Source organism: Mauremys reevesii, linkage group 15 (assembly GCF_016161935.1).
Source record: "Mauremys reevesii isolate NIE-2019 linkage group 15, ASM1616193v1, whole genome shotgun sequence".
NCBI lineage: Eukaryota > Metazoa > Chordata > Testudines > Geoemydidae > Mauremys > Mauremys reevesii.
The window spans coordinates 13854040-13874626 of NC_052637.1; the positions used below are offsets into that span (position 1 = coordinate 13854040).

Consider the following 20587-nt stretch of genomic DNA (forward strand, 5'->3'; position numbering starts at 1 on the left):
CGGAGAAAAGACCCCACCCCTTTGTGGGAGCCATCTGCCGGACCTTTTCACACTCTTCTGCCTTCTGGGACTCCTGGTGACTGACCTCTGGTTTCCCAGTCCCAACACCATTTGGGGACATGATCAGAGAGATTAAAATGCAAACCTCCTAGATGGAAAAGGCTCCATATCCCATTGTCTGCCCCCCTGAGCCAGCCAGTCTCCCTGACCTGAGTCTGGATGGGAAATGCTGCCCGACAGAGAACCAAGCCAGCCAGTCCCCTCATTTTTTCTGGCTCATGTCCTTTTTCTCCACAATAGCCTCACCAGCACCCTCCTTTTAGGCCCCTGGACATCCTTGCTCCTTAGCTATAAATCAGGGAGTTGGGCATGGTGGCGATGACGCCATAGAAGAAGGAGACCGTCTTGCCCCGGTCCTGCGAGGAGCTGGATGGAGGCTGTGCATACATGGAAATGGCCGCGCCGTAGAAGAGCAAGACCACGGCCAGGTGGGAGACGCAGGTGTTGAAGGCCTTCAGCTTGCCCTGGGCTAAGCGAATCCTCAGCACTGTGGTGACAATGTAGCTGTAGGAGACCTGGATGAGGCCCAGCGGCACCACCAGGAAGAGACCACTGACAGCAAATGCCTGGGCCTCATTGACAGAGGTGTCGACACAGGCCAGCTTGAGCAGGGCTAGCACCTCATAGAAGAAGTGGTTGACTAAGTTCTGGTCGCACTGGGGCAGCTGCATGGTCAGAATGGTCTGCAGGATGGAGGCAGCGACTCGTGATGATTGTGTAGTGCAGCGGCTGGCAGATGGCGATGTAGTGATCGTAGGCCATGAATGACATTGTTGCAGAAAAGTTGTTTTGTGGCACTTAGTGACAAAGGAGGCTCCATATGCCAGGAAATCAAAGTGTCCTAGAAAACTAGATCTGTGACAGTTGGTGGGAGTAATAGGATCCAAATGCCAAGAAATGGATTTGTCATTGAAAATTGATGCATAGATTGAAAGCTCTGTCCAACAGGGACTTTTTTTTATTATTATTATTTCTGCAGGTCCTGTGACTGTGTCTCCTAACTATGACTCCAGTTTTATTCTCATCCATAAGAATAATATGCCGAAAAATTAAATCATAGAGCAGTGGATCTGTGGCAATCGATGGCAGTAATAAGATACTGTAACAGCCCCCCACTCCGCCTGCCTCCCGAGAGCCCTCTCATGGCCAGGTTAGGTCTGTGGTGGCTAGCCTCTCTCTGTCCTCTTCAGGACTCCTTAAGAAATCCACAGAGTCTGTCTTATGGCTAACAGCAGCCCTGCCCCTGGGGTTCATTCAATAACAGAAACAGTTAAAAACAATCCTCCAGGTCCCAAAAGAAAGTCCATCACAGCAACACAAAAGTTTATATTCAGCTTTGGGGTCTTCTACCACACCCAGGGCTCCTCTTCTGTCCCAGTCACCACTTCATAAAGCCACCACTCCCAACCCTTCTGAGCTGGAGCTAAACTTCACAGCTTCCACCTTCTGTTCCCTTCCCCACCGGCTCTTTAACAGGAACACACTTCCAATGTCCGGCCTTGGTTAAACATGTTGCAGGAGCTCATTTAAAATGAAGTGGCAATAAACATGAAGTGGGAAATTAACACCTCTGCAGTTGTCAGACAATGGAAGGTAAGTAGACAGCAGGGTGTGTTACAAATTGTTGTAATGGGCCTGTAATGGTCCCTCCCTCTCCCGCTCAGAGGGAGGCCACTCACGCTGGCCAGGACCAGAGTCTGCAGGACAGCCCCAAGCCCACAATAGGGTTATGCGATCAATAGTTCTAGTCAGGCTTTAGCCTGGTTTTGGGTGGCCCAAGCTGTCAGCCCTTAAACAGAGTCTATCAGGGCTGGCTTTGGCCTTGGCAGAGCTCAGCCAGCCAGCAAAAAAACAGTCTTAGGTGAGCTGTCCTGGCTTGAGGAGGCTCAGGTGGCCAGTAAGCAAAGCAGTCTCAGGGCTGGCTTCAGCCTGGGTGGGGCTCAGGCAGCCAGTAAAAAAACAGTCTATAAGGGAGCTGGTCAGGGAGGCTCCTCTTCAGGGCTGGGTCTTCTCTGAACAGTGTAGGGAGTCAGCCACCCTGGGGGGGGGGTCATAGGGGGACGTGGGCCCACCCTACTCCACCATGTCCCAGCGCAGGGCCCTGGCAGGGGCAGCATTGTCTGCTCCTGTGTTGGTGGGGATCCAGCTGCAACATGCCGATTGAGCCACCCTTGTCTCAGCAGACAGCTGCTCCATGGCTGCTCGTGGCCACTTCCTGCCAGCCCGCGGTTTGTTACCTCTAGCTTCCAGGCCTCTTCCGGCTCGTCAGGGTACACAGCGGCAGGCACGCTGGGCCAGTCTTGTCGGCATTTGAAGCTCAGGAACAGTCAGGCAAATGTTCCTTTCAGGGATGTTACCAAATAGGCAGAGCATCCTTCTCCTCCACCGGCTCTCTCCCAAATGTGCTGCTGAGCTGGCCTTTTATACTTCCAGCCATGCCCTGATGCTTCCAGTGAGGTGGGCAGGGAAATCTAGGATCCACCCTCCAAGGGAAGTGTAATGGTGCCTCCCTCTCCCGCTCGGCGCGAGGAAACTCGGCCTCACTACAGGTCATAAAACCAGAGTCTCAGTTAAGTCCAGGCTTTTGAGTGTCCAGAATGTCACAGCCGCAAGGACCCCCTCACTCAGGGGGTCCCATGGGGAGGCAGATCAGCCTTGTATGTTGATAATGCTGGTGCAGGCATTGCAAAGCATGTCGGGAATGGTCAAAGGTGTGAGAGTGGAATGAAAGATTCTTTTGCATGTTGCGAGAGGCCAAAGATGGAGGGAGAGAGCAGAGAACAGGTTAACTCAACTCCAGCCCAAAGCCACAGCAGACATCTGACTCTCGGCTGCCGGCCAAGAAAGACAGGGACCTATTCCACCCCAACCAGCCATGAGAAAAGAAGATTCAGCTGAACAGAACCACAGGAGCTGCAAAAATGAGTGAGACAGTGAAGGCCAGTGCGGGAGGGCAGGGAGACAATCGTTTTCACTTCCCTGTGGCTGGTGTGTTTTGGGAAAGCTGAGAAAGCCACGGAAGACCAGTTTGGACTGGTAAAAAGAGCACGAGGAACACAGGTCCCTGAACGAAATGCCCGAAAAAGAACCCAGGACTTAAAAACCCTCCTGAGAGCCGAAGCAAATTGGAGATCAACAGCGCACCCTGGATGACCCGTGCACAGTAGAAGAAAACCCATCCATCCTTCCGTGTCTTCTTCTTATTTTACACCCAGGCTTGGCCATCCTCGGGTAGCGTGGGTGTGAGTATGAACGTCGGTTAGGGCTGGGGCACTAGTGCTTTCTTTCTTCCTCTGAGTGACATGGGAACATTCCCAGCACTCGCCGCTGTTATTTTACTATTTTATTATTTTATTAATAAAGCTTTAAAATTTAGTCGCTTGATCCTCCATCTCCTCGCCTAAGATCCTGCGGCCTCAACCTGATCACCTGATACCCAGGGCAAATCTGTCACAAGAAGACTTATGAATTTAAGTCTCAGGCTCATCTTTTGAAGGTGTTGTGCAGCTTTCTTTTGAAGCCTCCAACATAAGTAAGTCCAATAAAGAGATTACCTCACCTACTTTGCCTTGCGCATATCCTGGGACCAACCTGACTACAGCAATACTTCAAACAAGTTGTCATGGAAAATTGCAGCTGTGGCCGTTGGTCGCAGTTCTAGGATATATATGCCAGGGGATGGGCAACGAGACATGACAGAAATGTCTTTATTTTTATTGCTCTTATAACCATTTCTGCCTTTAATGCCTTATACTTCTACTCACTTAAAATCTCTCTCTTTGTAGTGAAATAAAAGCATTTTTTACTTTCTAATCCAAACTGATCCATTGCTGTGTTGAAACTGAATTGTGTGAGTAACTCTATTTAACGTAGCAAACTGTTGGATATTGATCGCCTCACAGGTACAACAGACACTCATGCTGACCCATGAGTGCGTGTTCTTCTTCACGCAGCGCACAGTCAACTTGTGGAACTCCTTACCTGAGGAGGTTGTGAAGGCTAGGACTATAACAATGTTTAAAAGGGAACTGGATAAATTCATGGTGGCTAAGTCCATAAATGGCTATTAGCCAGGATGGGTAAAGAATGGTGTCCCTAGCCTCTGTTCGTCAGAGGATGGAGATGGACGGCAGGAGAGAGATCACTTGATCATTGCCTGTTAGGTTCACTGCCTTTGGGGCACCTGGCATTGGCCACTGTCGGTAGACAGATACTGGGCTAGATGGACCTTTGGTCTGACCCGGTACGGCCATTCTTACATTCTTATGTTATGTTCTTATGTATGAGGCTCCTTTATTGTTACAAGTGCAGGGGGGTAACAGCTCCCAGTAGCTGCCCTCCGATTCAAGAAACACACAAGCCTTTTAAAGCTTAAAACCATAGACAAAATACACATACATTTCCTGTTGATTACCTTATTTGGAATATAGCTGCAAAATTTAATAAAGGTCAAAAACAGAAAGAAACAATCATCTCCCTTATTTGGCTTTTCCTTTTGTTATTCCTTATCTAGCTCTTCTGTGGTTATAGAAAAACAAGCTTGGCTATGGCAAATTGTATTTGGGGGCTTTCCACTTCACCTCCTTGTGCCCCTTGTTCACAGAAGGCCATTGTTCTGTTTTGGGGACTTTCCATCCCACTTTGGCCTCCTCATGCCCCTTACACACAGAAGCAAGCTCAGCTCATACTTCAGGCCTACTAATTTGATCAAAGCCTGAGGCTCTTTGTAAATTTTCCTCTACAGGACAAATTGGAGAGACTCCAGCGGAGGGCAACAAAAATGATTAGGGGGCTGGGGCACATGACTTACGAAGAGAGGCTGAGGGAACTGTGGTTATTTAGTCTGCAGAAGAGAAGCCAGAGGGGGGATTTGATAGCAGCCTTCAACTACCTGAAGGGGGCTTCCAAAGAGGATGGAGCTTGGCTGTTCTCAGTGGTGGCAGATGACAGAACCAGTCATATTGTACCATCTGCTGCTGTCATGGGTGCTCCTGGTTGGCCTCGGTGAGGTCAGCTGGGGGTGCATGAACAAAAATGGAAACGACTCCCCAGGTCATTCCCTTCTTTAAATTTTGTCTAACGGAGAGTCAGTCCTGCCTAGAATATCAGGCAAGTCTACTAAAGAACCAGAGAGGCAAACAGTCGCTCCGGGTCAGAGACCCAGGTATCCCGCAGAAATGATGAGCTGCATTCCATTCTAGGGGGTGCCCCTGCAACAACCTCACCCGTTGCTTCCCTCCTACTCCATCCCTCCTGGGCTACCATGGCAGTTATCCCCCCATTTGTGTGATGAAGTAATCAAGAATGCATGAATAAGAAACAACTTTGACTTTATTGCCTCTGTAAGAAGAGATAAAAGGGGGTGAGGAGGCAGCCTCCAGCTGCTATGATATTCCAGCCAGGACTGATCTCCAGTAGACAAAGCTTAAAGAAGGAAATGACTGGAGTCATTCCCGTTTTTGCCCAGGCGCCCCCAGCCGACCTCACCGAGGCCAGCCAGGAGCACTCATGGGATGATGATGACGGACACCAGGTATATTGTACCATCTGCCATCGGGAAGGGAATGCTGCTGTGTAGTGCTGTAGCAGTGCGTCTGCCAGCAGCATCCAGTAGACATACGGTGACATTGAAAAAAGGCGAGAAATGATTTTTTTCTCCTTTTCTTTCATGTGGGGGATGGGGGAGGCTGACGACATATACCCTGAACCACCCGCGACAGTGTTTTTGACCCTTCAGGCTTTGGGAGCTCAGCCAAGAATGTAAATAGTTTTTGGAGAGAGCGGGAACTGTGAGATAGCTGCAGTCATCAGTCGCCCCTCCCTCCCTCCCTCCCTCTATGAGCATCCATTTGATTCTTTGGCTTTCCGTTATGCTTGTCTCAACTCCTTACGTTTCACGCAGCACTGTGTTGAGTCCCTATTGTGGCCTCCGTCTATCATAGGCTTGGAGATTTTTTCAAATGCTTTGGCATTTCGTCTTTTGGAACTGAGTTCTGATAGAACAGATTCATCTCCCCATACAGAGATCAGCTTCAGTATCTGTGGTACACTCCATGCTGGAGCTCTTTTTTGATTCTGGGACTGCATGGTCACCTGTGCTGATCGGCACTCCACTCTGGGCAAACAGGAAATGAAATTCAAAAGTTTGCAGGGCTTTTCCTGTCTACCTGGCCAGTCCATCCGAGTTCAGATTGCTGTCCAGAGCAGTGGCAATGGTGCACTGTGGGATAGCGCCAGGAGGCCAATACCGTCAAATTGCGGCCACACTAACCCTAATCCGAAATGGCAATACCGATTTCAGCGCTACTCCCTTTGCCAGAGAGGAGTACAGATATCAGTATTAAGAGCCCTTTATATCGATATAAAGGGCTTCGTTGTATGGACGGGTGCAGGGTTAATGCGATTTAACGTTGTTAAATTCGAGATAAACTTGTAGTGTAGACCAGGCCTGAGTCATGGATGTGGTGGCCCTACGGGGACATGTGACCAAGTAACCTGTCACTGCAATCCATGATAATACTTGTGTTTTTCTACTGACCGGGTGTGGGAATCAAACTGGGAGACAAAGGGTTCCCGCCATATGTTAAAGCTATTTCAGGCAGGGGACTGACATCATCATAGTTCATTCTTCACTGACTCCCCATCCAAGAAAGAAGACTGCTGGAAACACCTGGAGAAACAAAAAGACTGAACTAAGGGAGTAAGGCTGCACCCAGGCTAGAGGGTTGTCTAGCCTGTGAAAGGAATAAGTGGGGTTTTAAGCTAAAAACAAGTGTAGCTTGCCTTCAAGAATCTCTGCAATCTGCCTAAACAACATTTAGGTGTGAATTTGCTACACATATCCAATTTCTTTAGCATATTAAGCTAAGATTGTGTGTTTGTTTTATTTGCTAGGTAATCTGCTTTGATCTGTTTCCTTTTCCTTATAATCACTTAAAATTTATCTTTTGTAATTAATAAACTTTTTTTGTTTTGTCTAAGACCAGTGTGTGGAAAACATTACTTGGGGACAAAAGCTGTTGCATACCTTCCTCCACATTGAGCGTGGGGGCAAATTTCATGGATTTACTCTGTACAGATCTCTGTGTATTGCAAGATGGTATAATTTTGGGTTTACTCTCTGAGGGGTGAGGGGGGGACACTTGAGTACTGGGCAGTTCCTTAGCTGAGCCTTCCCATGCAGAGCTGATTTCAGCGTCTGTGTATTTCTGCAGCTGTGTGTGTCCCTACCTGTATGTGTCCCGGTAAAGTGAAGTCTGAAGCCTGAAGGAGGGCTTGGCAGGCTGCACAGCAGTACAGTGTACAGAGAACCCAGGCTGGTGGGAAAGACTGGCTCAGTGGTACCCCTGTTTCAAGTGGACCCCCACTGGGGATGGGAAACCCACATTCAGCACCCACAAACCACAACTGTTTGGTCTGCAACTAATCCACCAGTTTGGCCACACCCCAGATCAGCTAATCAGGGCTGCCTCCAAACAGCTGATTGGGGATGCCATCAAACAGCTGGTAGGCGGCACCACCAAAGTTTGCAGACGTGGGCAAACTTCAGCCTGTGTGCCACATCCAGCCCATGGGACCGTCCTGCCTGGCCTCTGAGCTCCCAGCCAGGGACACTAGTCCCCGGCCCCTCCCCCGCTGTTCCACCTCCCCAACAGCCACGCCGCTGCACGGGTTGTGCTCTGGCCTGCCGCTCCCGCAGGGCAGCATGGGGAGCACAGCTGGCTCTGGCCAGGTGTTGCAGCTGCTAGCTCCTTCTGCTAGTAAGGGGGTGTGGAGGGGGAGTGCATAAGAGAACGGAGGGTTCTGAGGGGCAGTCAGGGGATGGGGAACAGGGAGGGTTGGGAATGGGAGTCCCAGGGGGCCTGTCTAGGGGCTTGTCCGGGGGTGGGGATGTGGACAGGGGTCGGGAGGGAAGTCAGGGGACAGGGAGCAGGGGAGGTCCCGGGAGGGGGTGGTCAGGGGATGAGTTGCAGAGGGCAGTTGGATAGGGGATGGGAGTCCCGGGGGGCTGTCAGGTGGCCGGGGTGTGGATAGGAGTTGGGGCAGTAAGGAGACAGGGAGCAGGGGGTTGGATGGCTTGGGGATTCAGAGGGGGACAGTCAGGGGGTGGGAAGTGGGAGGGGGCAGACAGAGGGTGGGGACCAGGCTTTTTGGGGAGGCATAACCTTCCCTACCCGGCCCTCCATACAGTTGCGTAACCCTGATGTGGCCCTCAGGCCAAAAAGTTTGCCCACCCCTGGGTTAGGGGGAGGATGGAGACCAGCTCCAGGAGGAGCCCCGGGCCTTTTAAATCCCCACACAAGCCCGGATGCTGGGCTCCGGTGGGGATTTAAAGAGCCAGGGGCTCCGGCCATTGTGGGAAGCCCCAGGCACTTTAAAGCGCTGCCCAAGCCTCGCTGCCGGAGCTCTGGCAGTGGCACTTTAAAGGGCCCGGGGCTTCCCACAGTGGCTGGAGCTCCAGGCCCTTTAAATCACCCGCCAGGAAAGCCAGTCCAGTCTGGCACAGCGTACCAGCTTTTGCTAGTATGCCAGACTGGACCGGCTTAATTTCACCTCTGGAGAGGTCACTCAGCCTTCAAATTGGAGGGGTGCAGTCAACAGCTACAGAGCAAAGTCAGTGAAAATGCCAATTCAACCAAGAAACATGAGAGCGTAAAGTGAAGATTGAACCAAAAGAGGAACTCCCTTGGATGTGCTTCAGTAACAGACTGTCGTAACTATAGGTTCAGGTCACTAGAGAGATGCACAGAGCAAGATTTATAAAAGTGACTCACAATTTTGGGTACCACAGTGTTGCCAACGAAAGTCTCACAGTCCTAGGTCTTCTCCTGAAAGGTGCAGCTCCTAGAAGACTGTGGTCACAATTAAAAAAATAATGCGTGTCTTCCTCTCTCGATAGGGAGTGTGCAGTCTTGCCAGGCCAGAGCATTCCAAAAGAGTGTATCAGGCCTTAAAAATGAGGAGATTGGAATTTAAAACAGAATTTTTTTAAAAATAATAAATTTGATATTTTTCCCCCTTTTCCTTCTGCTTTCTGAGTCTTTAGGTCATTCTGATGTCAACTTTCCAGCTGTACTAACTAACCATAGAGGGTAGGACAGAGAGAAACTTTTTTTAATGAAAGCTGACATCCTGGTGCATTCTCAGAACTCCAACATCTGGTCTACACTACAGATCTATATTGGTATAAAAATCCAAATCCCTGAGCAAAGTAGTTATATCAACCTAACCCCCCTGAGTAGACAGTGCTGTGTCAGCAGGACAGGTTCTCCTGTCAACATAGCTACTGCCTCTCAGGGAGGTAGATTAACTATGCTGATGGAGACCTCTCTTGCATTAGTGTAGAGCGCTTCTCCCATGAAAGCTCTACAGCAGCGCAGCTGCACCGATGCAGAGTTTTAGGTGTAGACATGCCCCAGGAGCTGGTGGGTTGCATGGGTTGAAAGAGGGCAGGGGACTTGTATGGCTCAGGGAGGGCAGGTTTTTCTTTGAGGTGGGAGAGGGCAAGGGCAGTTGTGAAGGGTGGAAACGGGCAGAGGGTAGAAGAGTCCATATGGGCAGGGAAGATGCTACAGAACCCAAAAGAGGCACAGATGGTTCCATGCCCAACTACTGCACCAGCTTGGGCCCCCTGGGTGGTTGGGCTCCTCCCCAGCACTTTCTGCAGAGCTCTGTGCACCTCTTTGTTCCTCAGCATGTTGATCAGGGGGTTGAGTATAGAAGAGAGAGACCATTTTGCCCTTGTCCAGGGATGGGGGCTGCAGGTACATGTAGATGGGAATGGATAGATATATGTTATCACCATATGATGAGGCTAAATTTCCTGTTTTTCCCCCAAATACAGAGCAGAAATGTTTATTGAACAATTCTGTCTTTTCTGCATTATTGTTGGTAAGCCTACTATTTCCATCTTGTAATGAAACAATACCATTGTCAGGATTCTTCCTGCTCCTCAACATATTTTAAATACCTTTTCCTTATTGTCTGTAAGTCTGCTTGTGTCCCTTTGCTTTCCTCATCAGTTTTCTACAATTCCTAACTTCAGATTCATATTCTTTACTGTCAGCTCCCCTGTCTTTTATTCGTTATAAAAAATAAAAAAGCCCCATATTCCATTCCCACACACAGCCCTATGCCTGCCCAAAGGCCTGATTGAAGCTGGCACTCCCAGTGAGGAAAGGTCCCATAACACCTTCCTCAGCCATCTGTGCTGGAGCTGGATTAGAGTCAGCATCCCCAGAGAAGGGAAAGACCCTATATTCCATTCCCAACCCTCCACCCTAGGCCAGCCAATCCCACCACTCCTTTAAAATTGTAGTAATAGATTCATAGCCTTTAAGGACAGTAAGGACTACAAGGTCCATCCAGCCTGACCTCCTGCATCCAGCCTGATACCTTGTGATTGTCATTTTGTTCAATGTTTGTACAGCGCCTAGCACAAGGGGGTCTGGTCTCCTAAGTATTTCCATGATGCAGAGAACCAGCTGCTCGTGTGTCGAGACCACTGCTCACCTTGATGACCAATATTGTCTCATTGTTACTTTGTGCTCTCGCATCTGTCTGTATGTATCTGTTGTCTCTTTTCTTATACTTAGATTGTCAACTTTTTGGGGCAACAATTGTCTCTTTGTTCTGTGTTTGTTCAGCACCTGGCACAGTGGGGACCTGGTCTATGACTAGGCACCTCGGCGCTGTCAGCTTAACACAAATGATAAATATTAATACGGTGTGTGGAGATAAGCGATTACACTCGAAGAGCTCTGGCCCTCTAGTTACCAAGTTGGCTGGTAGATCATGTAGCAAGAGTTTGCTAAAGTGAGGGATATTTGGGCAGGAATTCATTCTCTGCTCTGCTCACATAACTCACAAACTAATGCCATCTTGAGCAGGGCACTCGAATGATGGAAAACAAAGATGGGTAGGAAAAGCTGTTCACATCTTGTGAAATTGTTTTTAGATTTTAAACCATTTCCCATCTGGAATCAGCATGAAGGATTGAAATCCTGAAAATTTGACTGAACAAAAAATTAAAAAAATAAATTAGTTAGGGTCAATTGAAATGTTTTGGTTTTTTTGACAATTTCAAAATCTCTAGTTAGTTTTAATTTCTGCTGAACTATAAAGATGGAAATTTCCATTTACTAAATGTCCAAATGGGAGGTTTCCACAATTTTGAAGCTTTTTTACTTTTCTCAAAAAATATTGTCACCCACCGACACCCCAAACCAAAATGTCCAGGTGGGATGAATCAGCATATTCTGACAAGAGAATTTTGAGTTTAAAAATTCCCAACCAGCTTTAATGGAGGGTCCACATGGACTAAGATCAAAGCCACCTACCACCCTACTGGTAGAGAAAGATTCACTCCATAGACTCTATATCTGTTTCAAGGCATCCCACCTCTGGGGTTGCCATTTCATCAGCTGCTGTTACATATGCAAACTGTGTATTTGGTGAATGATTGGCTCCTTATCTTTCAAAAATATTTGAAAATGCAGCTCAGTAATAGTTGTGATTTCTGAGCCAGTATCAAACAAACAACTGATCTTCACCTTGGCTATAAGTACTTCAGCAGTTAGTCTACAAATGCTCGCTCATACAAGTTGATAGATATGCTGGCAGTGTCTGAGCGCCTCTCAGCGCTGTATGCAGACTGATTTTCCACCAAAGACAGGCCTAGGAATCCTTCTGCCACTGCTTGGCCTTCTACTGTAGATGGGCCACTCATTTCTGATGCCGTTTTGGTTTGGAGTACCTGGGGCTCTGGACTCTTTCGCAGTGGACATTCTCAGCTAGTACGCCCTGACCCTTCACAAGTGTAGCAAATGTACCTTCCCTGGATATCCTTCAGTGGGAATCTTTGGGATCCTTTGGCATACTAAGGGAGATTTTACCTTTCATTCCCTCAGTCATTGTTTGCACCATCACCTGCTGTTTGCTGGCCAGTTTCATTTAAACTTTCCAGTGTTAACTGTGTTTGGGGAAAAGCATTTCCCATGTTAGATGCATTACCTAGGCCTCCACTTTGTGTAGGGGGGTTGGGCTTGGCCATCTCTTCCACAGGAACTTGCTCTAATTCAGACCATATAATGGCAGCTTGCACGAGTTCATGGAAATTCTTACTGGACTCTTCTTTAGACCTCTTCTTCATTTCACAATGGAGGGAGTCATCCTGGAGCCCCAGCACTAACTACGCTTCCAGGACCCAAACTTGTTGTGGGTCCCAGTGCTTCACCTGGCTCATTCTCTCCTGGAACTCATATGAGTAGACCCGAATGGTCCCACCTTGATACTGTGTAAGCTCGTAGAATTATTTTAGTCTGATTTCACTTTTCTGCATACAGCTGAAATTGTATTCTCTATGACTGGCTTGTTAGCTGTTGCCATGAACTTCACTGTGGATCTGGCCTGGAATTTGAGATGCTCTTCCACAAAATCCACATGGTCTTCTTCAGGTGCTCTCAAAACCTATAGAGCTGCCTTCATTGACTTAATCCATTCTTCTATCCAGATGTGCGCTAGTTTCATTGAGAAGCCACTGAACTGAGATATCTTCTGGTCCCATAGAAGATGGCCCTGATCTCAGCTGGAGCAGGGGCTGTCCCTTGCTTTGTGTCTGTGCAGCGCCCAGTACAATGGGGCACTGATCTCAGCTGGAGAAGGGACTGCCTGCCGCTGTGTGTCAGTGCAATGCCCAGCACAATGGGGCCCTGATATCAGCTGGGGAAGGAATTGTAACTTGTTCAGTGTCTGTGTCGCTCTTGGCACAACCCTGATCTCAGTTGCAGCCTCTTTGCTACCACAACAGAAAGGAATAAGAATAATCTCTTTGGGCAGGAGAACAGGGATTGTTTCTGGAGGTCCACCAAAGATAGTCCTTGGTCGAATTGCAAAGCAGAGGGCAGGGGTGTTGTGTGGGTGAGAGATGGTTTGTGTGGGGTGGAAAAGGGAAGGCGGGTTGTGGGGCAGATTAGGTCAGACTTGTTCTGCAGAGTGGGAGAGGCCAGAGGGTTTGTGTGGGTGGAGAGGGCCGGGGCTGTGGAGAGAGCAGAAGGCTCCACATGGGCACAGAAGAGGTTACGGTAGCCATGAGAGATAGAGATGGTTTTGTGCCCATTGGTCTCCCAGCTCAGACCCCCTGGGCGGTCATGTTTCTCCTCAGTGCCCTCTGCAGCGCCCTGTGCACCTCCTTGTTCCTCAGAGTGTAGATGAGGGGGTTGAGCATGGGGGCCACCATGGTGTAGAAGAGGGCGACTATTTTGCCCCGCTGCTGAGAGTAGGTGGATGGAGGCTGTAGATACATGGAAATGCCCGTGCAATAAAAGATCAACACTACGGCCAGGTGGGAGGCACAGGTGTTGAAGGCCTTGAGCCTGCCTTTCACTGAGCGAATCTTCAGCACGGCGGCGCCTATGTAGCCATAGGTTATCAGGATGAAGCCCAGTGGGACCAGCAGGTAAATCACGGCGCCTGCGAGGAGCTCGGCCTCATTGGCAGAGGTGTCGACACATGCCAGTTTGAGCAGGGCCGGCACCTCGCAGAAGAGGTTATCGATTTGGTTCCGCCCACACCGGGGCAGCCTCAGGGTCCGGATGGTCTGCAGCGTGGAGTTGCCGAAGCCGCACAACCAGGCGGTGGCTGCCAGCTGCAGGCAGAAGCGGTGGCTCATGATGGCCATGTAGCGCAGTGGCTGGCAGATGGCGGCATAGCGGTCATAGGCCATGATGGCCAGCAGGAGGCACTCGGTGCAACCCAGTGAGAGGGAGATGTAGAGCTGGGCCACGCAGCCAGCCCAAGAGATGGATTTGTGGGTGCCTCGGAAATTCACCAGCATCTGGGGGCCAACACTGGTGGTGTAGCAGAGGTCCAGGAAAGAGAGGTTCCTGAGGAAGAAATACATGGGTTTTTGGAGATGAGGGTCTAGCCATGAGACCACAATGATGGTGGTGTTTCCAAGCAAGGTCATGGTGTAGGAGATTAAAATGAGCACAAAGAGCAGCTGCTCCAACCGTGGCCGGTCAGACACCCCTAGCAGGATGAATTCCCCCAAGGAGCTTTGGTTTCCATCTTCCTGTGTCCCTTTGCCATACATCACCTGTAGGGGCCAGAAAGAATAAGGGTGAAAAATATCCTGCAGCAAGGAGATTTGTGATCATAGGTGCTACTGCTGTGATTGACAGTGGGTATTTTCGGAGTGGTAGCCTTGAGTCCTAGGAGACAGGTAAGTGTTAAGTGAATGGATTAGGGAAAGGCTGGAATCTCTAATAACTTGGGAATGACCCACCTGCAGCACTACATACATTTATGTAAAGCTCAGGGAAATCTCTCATCTGTCTGTCTGCAGTGTTGTTGTAGTCAGGACAGTCCCAGGATATTGGAGAGATGAAGCAGATGAGGTAATATCTTTTATTGGACCTGTAACCAATGGCTTTCAGAACCCACAGGAGGGGCAACTTAACTGTTTCACTCCAGGTGGTGTCTGGGATAAATCAATATGAACACAGCATTCCTGTCTGATGAAATATTAATACAAGTAAGCAGTCTCTATCTAAACATGTAGTTTATTAGATTTAAGTGCACACAAGGCTTGGCTACACTTGAGAGTTGCAGCGCTGGGAGTTACAGCGCTGGTCATGTAGCTGTGTAGGAACAGCGCTGCTGTGTGGCCACACTCACAGCTACCAGCGCTGCAGTGTGGCCACATTTGCAGCATTTGCAGCGCTGTTGGGAGTAATGCATTATGGGCAGCTATCCCAGCATTCAAGTGGCAGCAACGTGCTTTTCAAAAAGAGGTGGGTGGGGTGGGGTGGGGCGTATTGTGACAGGGAGCGGGCGAGAGAGAGAGAGTGGATTTTTGGAGCCAACACTGTGTGTTACCTTCCTGCCTTGAGAAATCAGAAAATGTTCCTGATCCCTTACCCTTAACTCTTAACTGCAAACAGCCTGCAGCCAACGGACTCCCTCTCTCCCCTCTGCCCCGTTTCTGTCAAGCAAACACTCACTCCCTGCCTGCCTCATTATCTCATTTGATTGTTCACAGCAAACAGGAGCTTTGTTTGTTTTTTAGATAAGCAGCTCTAGGAGCTCCGAGTTCGCCACAAAACAAAGAGAGGCTGCATAACAAAACAAAGAGAGTAATGTAGTTAAAAGCACTCTGGGATATCTGCTAATACCCTGGAGGCCAATAACAGCGCTGGTGTGTGTCCACACTTGACGAGCAGTGCTGGATCACCAGCGCTGCAATCGCTACACCCCAACCAGACCAGGTGTACAGCCAGCGCTGCAGCCAGGGAGTTGCAGCACTGGATGTGCCTTGCAGGATGTGCCTCCACCAGCGCTGCAACTTTCAAGTGTAGCCAAGCCCACAGACATAAGCAATAGATTTAGAGCATCCCAGATATTTACTTAAAAATTGGATTGGTATTGAGTAATTAGCAGCAGGTTGTGAGTGGCCAGTTGCTCACCTACCGGGGAGAAAAGATGTCAAGAAAAACATCTCTCTAAATGGCTTCAGAGAACTGCTCCAGAATCCACTGTATTCACTGATCTTTTATAACTAACTTCTACAAAACACATAGGTCACAATAACCTTTACAAAATCATCACATTTCCTAACTTTCAATAAACTTCTACCAGAGGTGCCCAGACTCCAGGTCTTCCATCCACCAAGGTTTTCAATCTCCTCTGTTGACCTTTCTTTCCCCTCCTCCCATTCAGATTAGCAGAAACTGCCAGCTAGTTTTCACCTTGCTTCTAAAAGCCTGTTTTCCAATTAACTCTTAACTATCTGGTGTTCCATTTTATTAATTCACGATGTCTCAATGTACATAATATGGGTGCAATTACCTTGATTGCTTTCTGGGGTACACACATCCATCAAATCTAGGGTAACAGACAAGCTTCCATTGGTGAGAGAGAGAAGCTTTTGAGTTCACACAGAGGGGAAAGGAGGGGGAAAATAAGCTGATGGGGCTGGGGTTAGTGGGATATAGATTTTGTCTCTGTTCAGTCCATGATTTTTAGTGTCCAGCAAAGTTATGAATTTAAGCTCCCAGGCTTGTCTTTTGAAGGTTTTGCGAAGGATTTCTTTGAGGACGAGGATTGATAGGTGATAAATACAGTGATCACTTTGTGTCAAATTTTGACACATCAGTAATAGGGTATTTTTGTCTTCTATCATTTTCTTGTCTGAGTTTATTCAAGAGTATAGTGATTGTCTGGTTTCACCCACATATTTGTTGTTGGGGCACTTAGTGCACTGGAGGAGATACACCACATGTTGCAACTGGTGTGTTTTAGAGTAATGGATCTTGAAAGCCGTTTTGTGAATAGTGTTGATTATCATAGAAATGGAAATATGGCTGCGGGTTCTGTCTGTTGTTCTGGCAGGGTCTGGTACCACTTTGAGTTGGTGTGTCCTGCACTATGGGGAGCTTGCTTACGATGCTGAGAATGGTGAGTTTGGGGGGTTGTTTGAATGCCAGAAGAAGGGGCTCAGGATGTGGACCCCATCAAGTCTGTGTTGTAAATTCATAATGTTGATAGACACTAAAATCACGAATTGAACACAGAGGCTGGATATATGGCTCATTATAACAATCTGTGACCCACTGAGCCTCCTCTTCCAGGTTCTCCCGCCTGCCCATTCCCCTCTATGACGGGAGACAAGTTCACTGGCAACTTTACCTTGAACGATCCCTTGAAATATGTGTTAACTATTTAGGCTTCTGTTCCTCTTTGTACTTAGCTGTGACACTCCGAGTACCTTTCCCTGCTCCGTGTAAGCTCAAAACCTTGTCTCTCTCACCAACAGAAGTTGCTCCAATAAAAGATATCAGCTCACCCACCTTGTCTCTCTGCATTTCTAAGACAGTGGTCAATATGATACCAAACACTGCACGTACCTAGCATTCATCACATCCTCATTCAATCTCTTCTCCCCCCAGGTTGTACATTTTCAACTTTCTCCCCGTCAGATTGGGGCTACAGCATCTGTGCTGTTGATAAGCCTATGCTGGTAACAACCCTGATTTTGGAGATGTGGCAGGAAACATCCATCCATCCTAATCATCATAAACCCCTGGTCAGTCTGTCTGCCTGTCTGTCTCCATTCATTGTGCTGTCCCCTTCCCCACTCTCTCGCTCTGCCTATTTCAAACCCCCTCCGCCCCTGACTCACCTCCATTCACCTCCGACTTTGCTCTCCCCAGACCTCTCCTGCCTGAACAGCTCCGGGCTGTTCAGATGCTCCGATACCAGGGCAGAGTATTAGCTGCAATCCCTGCTCCCATTCACTGAAACCGACTCTGTGCTTGCGGATCCCGGAGATGAGGCACCCCAGGCCGAGAGGCTGAATGTCTACGGGGTTTGGGAGGAGGGGGGTAAGAAAACCAGCTAACTCTGTCCACCTGCCCTTTGGGCAGCACAGACACCTCTGGCTCTGGAAACTGGAGCCGGGTGGGGATGCCCAAAGCCTGTCTCAGTGGGAAGGGGCTCCTGAGAACCCAGTGACTGCAGTTCTGGGAACATTAGAAAAGCCAGAGATGAGAGAGAGAGAGAGTTACTGGGTGTGTGGGGGCTGACGGAGGCTAGGCATGGGTGGAGGGAAATAGAAAGGGGGAGTCAGATGGAGAGAAGGATGGATGTGGAGAAAGAGAGGAAGTCAGAAGTGAATTGGTACAAGGACAGAGAAAGGCAAAGGACAATAAAGAAAGAGAGAGATGGACAGAAGAAGAGAGAACTGGATAGATGCAGAATTGTACAGTGGATGGCTAGAAGGATGGCTGGCAAGCCAGACTCCTCTGCAGCCGTCCTTGTGTCTCCAAGCTTACGGGGATGGTATCTCTATGTGTCTGGGTGGGCTGAGGTCCAAAGCATGGACAGGAAGGGCCCCGTGTCTATAAGACTGCAGGTGTCTCCTCCCACACAGCTCAGGGTCTCCGTCCCAGACTTCTAAGGGCCGTGTGCGGGGAGGGAGACAAACCTTTATGGTTGTCAGAGCTGGAGAGTATGGGGAGAGTTTCCTCCCTGCATCATCCCCAAGGGGCTGGCACTCAGCTGGTGATGTTTGCGGAGCCCCAGGGAGCAGGGTTAACAGTTTTGTGAGGAAAGTTAGGTCAGGCCAGGGGGCTGGTAAATAACAGCTTAACCCTGGTTTATACGTAGAGCCTGGAAAAAAGAATTGCATCAGTGTCCAATAGCATAGAACAAATCTTTTCAACCTTCGGATACCTGCATTTACACCTGATGAATGGGCTTGTTCTACACACTACAGAAACTTGACAACGACCATTTTCAGAAGGGCCTGGGATACTGGAATAACTGGACAGTTACCTGGTACAGTAGGGTATGTGGTAGTGGAGTAACTGGACAATGACCTGATGCAGAAGGATATGTAGTATCAGTCTGGCTGGCCAAGGATCTGGTGCCAAGATATTCGGCCCCTGTCTGTGACAGAGGAAAGTGTGGGTTTGGTGCCAACTGTCCCTGGCAGAGTAAGTGGCCTCATTAGGCTTCAGGATGCGACGTGCTGGGCATCGTTAGAGTCTTGGATCCTGGCTGTAGCTGGGGGATCCAGCAATTGGGACTTATTAAAAACATGCTATTTGTGACATGGCCTCTGATGAGTCCCCTTGTGGGGCCATTTAAAAGTTTTCTGCTTCAGATTAAGAAGGGAATTGAAGTGAATCCAAAGGGAGCCAAACTCGAGGGAGCCCCATGAGCAGCGGGAAAGCTTTTGTGTTCATTTCCAGTGGAATAAGGGGGCCCAGAGATCACAGGTGTTAGCATGATCCTGTCACTTATACAACACTAAGCAGTCAAACCTGGTTCAGTATTCTGAGGACAGAGACCTCAGCCAGCTCAATCTCATGGGCGAAACACTAGAAAATTCATGCCAAAGTCTGGAAATGTATTGAATCAGATGCACCAGAGGAAAAAGAATTTCATCAGTTTCAATCCGCCATTGACTTGTTCTGAGAACTGAACGTAACCCAAACTTTTCAAAAGCCCCTTTCAGAGAGGATAGCAATTAGATTCCTTTCTTTTGTCAGACAATCCCTCATAGTGCGAAAGAAAGGGCTTTAGTTCAATTGATGGCTGTGACTGGTGGTTTCCTGTCTTTAACAAAAGACTGACACAGGAGATGGGATGGCAGTATAGCATTTCTAGATCTCTGGATAAGAGCTGGCTGATCAGTCTTAGCATCCAGGACAAGTATGCTGCTCTAACTCATTAGACCCCACTCCCCTCCACAGCTGGGAGACAAGCCAAGAATCCTGACTCCCAAACCTTCCCCACTCCCCTCCCACAGCTGGGGAGAGAACCCAGGAGTCCTGACTCCCAGTCCTGTCTACTATCTGTCTCTGCAGGGCGGATAAAGGATCTAGCAGCAGGACAGATTGCTTCTAGGTGAACTGGTCTTGTGTATTTAGTGCTGTAGGAAAGGGATTCTATCTCTGGCTCCACAGAAGTGCAGGTAGCTGGGTCTGCATTTCCTAACTGATCCGCACAGCATCCACTGACAGCATCCACCCCCTGGTTTGTGGGAAAATCACTGGACAAGTGTGTGACATATTCCCTAGTGGGTTCTCTGCTTGGGGAGGCAGCTCCTCCTTATCCAACCATCCAACCATTGCTCTGAATCCTCAGGGGAGATTGGAGAAAAGACCCCACCCTTTCTCTAGGCCTTGATCTCTTTTCTAGGAAGTGCTAGGTCCCTCTACCACTCCTCTGAGCTGACTGGCCTGTACACAAAGATCTCCATTGCCAGATTCCAGATCTCCTGCACCTGGTGCAAGATTAGCTGGTGCCTCCAGGGCCAGGAGACCTTGCTGGAATCCCTCCACACCAGGAGTGCCACAAGGTCGAGAGGCCTGGACCAGTGGGTGATGTTGTGCACCCAGGGCTTGAGCTGAGGGAGGAAGCCAGGCCAGTGTAGTGGTACCACTTGGCCACCTGGCACAGTGGATCCCTGACCAAGTCATTATAGCAGGTCAGGAGGTAGTGTCACACAGGGCAGGAGGTGGGCAGCGCACTGCGGCCACGTACATGCTGTCCTGGCTGTGGCAGTCTTTGAATATGACCAGATAGGTGCTGGGTGAGAGGCGAGAGGCATAGATGGCTCGGGGGTTCATGGACCAGGTGGATGATGTGGACGCAAAGAGCGGGTAGAGCGCCTCCAGCTGGAAGAACCTGATGACCTTCAGTGCTATGTGGCTGTAGATGACACAGGCCTCCACCACATTGCCGTAGGGGTTGGTGCTGCAGCGAGCCTGGCACTCTGTGGATGTCATGATGTCCCTGCTCTGGAAGGCCTTCTTATCAAAGAGTCCAACCACTGTGCTGAATCCTCAGTGGAGACCAGAGAAAAGATCCCACCCCTTTGTGGGAGCCTCAGTCTCTTCTTTAGGAAGCACTTGTTCTGTCTGCTCTTTCTCTGAACTGACTGGCCTGTACACAAAGACCTCCATGGCCGTCTTTCAGATCTGCACCTGGTGAAAGCGAGGCTGGTGCCTCCAGACCTGAG

General features: G+C 49.1%; 1 protein-coding gene and 1 pseudogene across 1 annotated transcript; both read right to left on the bottom strand.

Annotated features, from left to right (window-relative positions):
* Nucleotides 1-344: 344 nt before the first annotated feature.
* On the bottom strand, nt 345-831 carry LOC120384024 (annotated as a pseudogene).
* A 12358-nt stretch (nt 832-13189) lies between these two features.
* On the bottom strand, nt 13190-20354 carry LOC120383098 (olfactory receptor 2G3-like). The gene is made up of 2 exons (XM_039500725.1): nt 20097-20354; nt 13190-14155 (listed from the first exon to the last, which is right to left on the bottom strand). The coding sequence occupies exons 1-2, from the start codon at nt 20352-20354 to the stop codon at nt 13190-13192; spliced, it is 1224 nt and encodes a 407-aa protein (XP_039356659.1).
* Nucleotides 20355-20587: the final 233 nt, after the last annotated feature.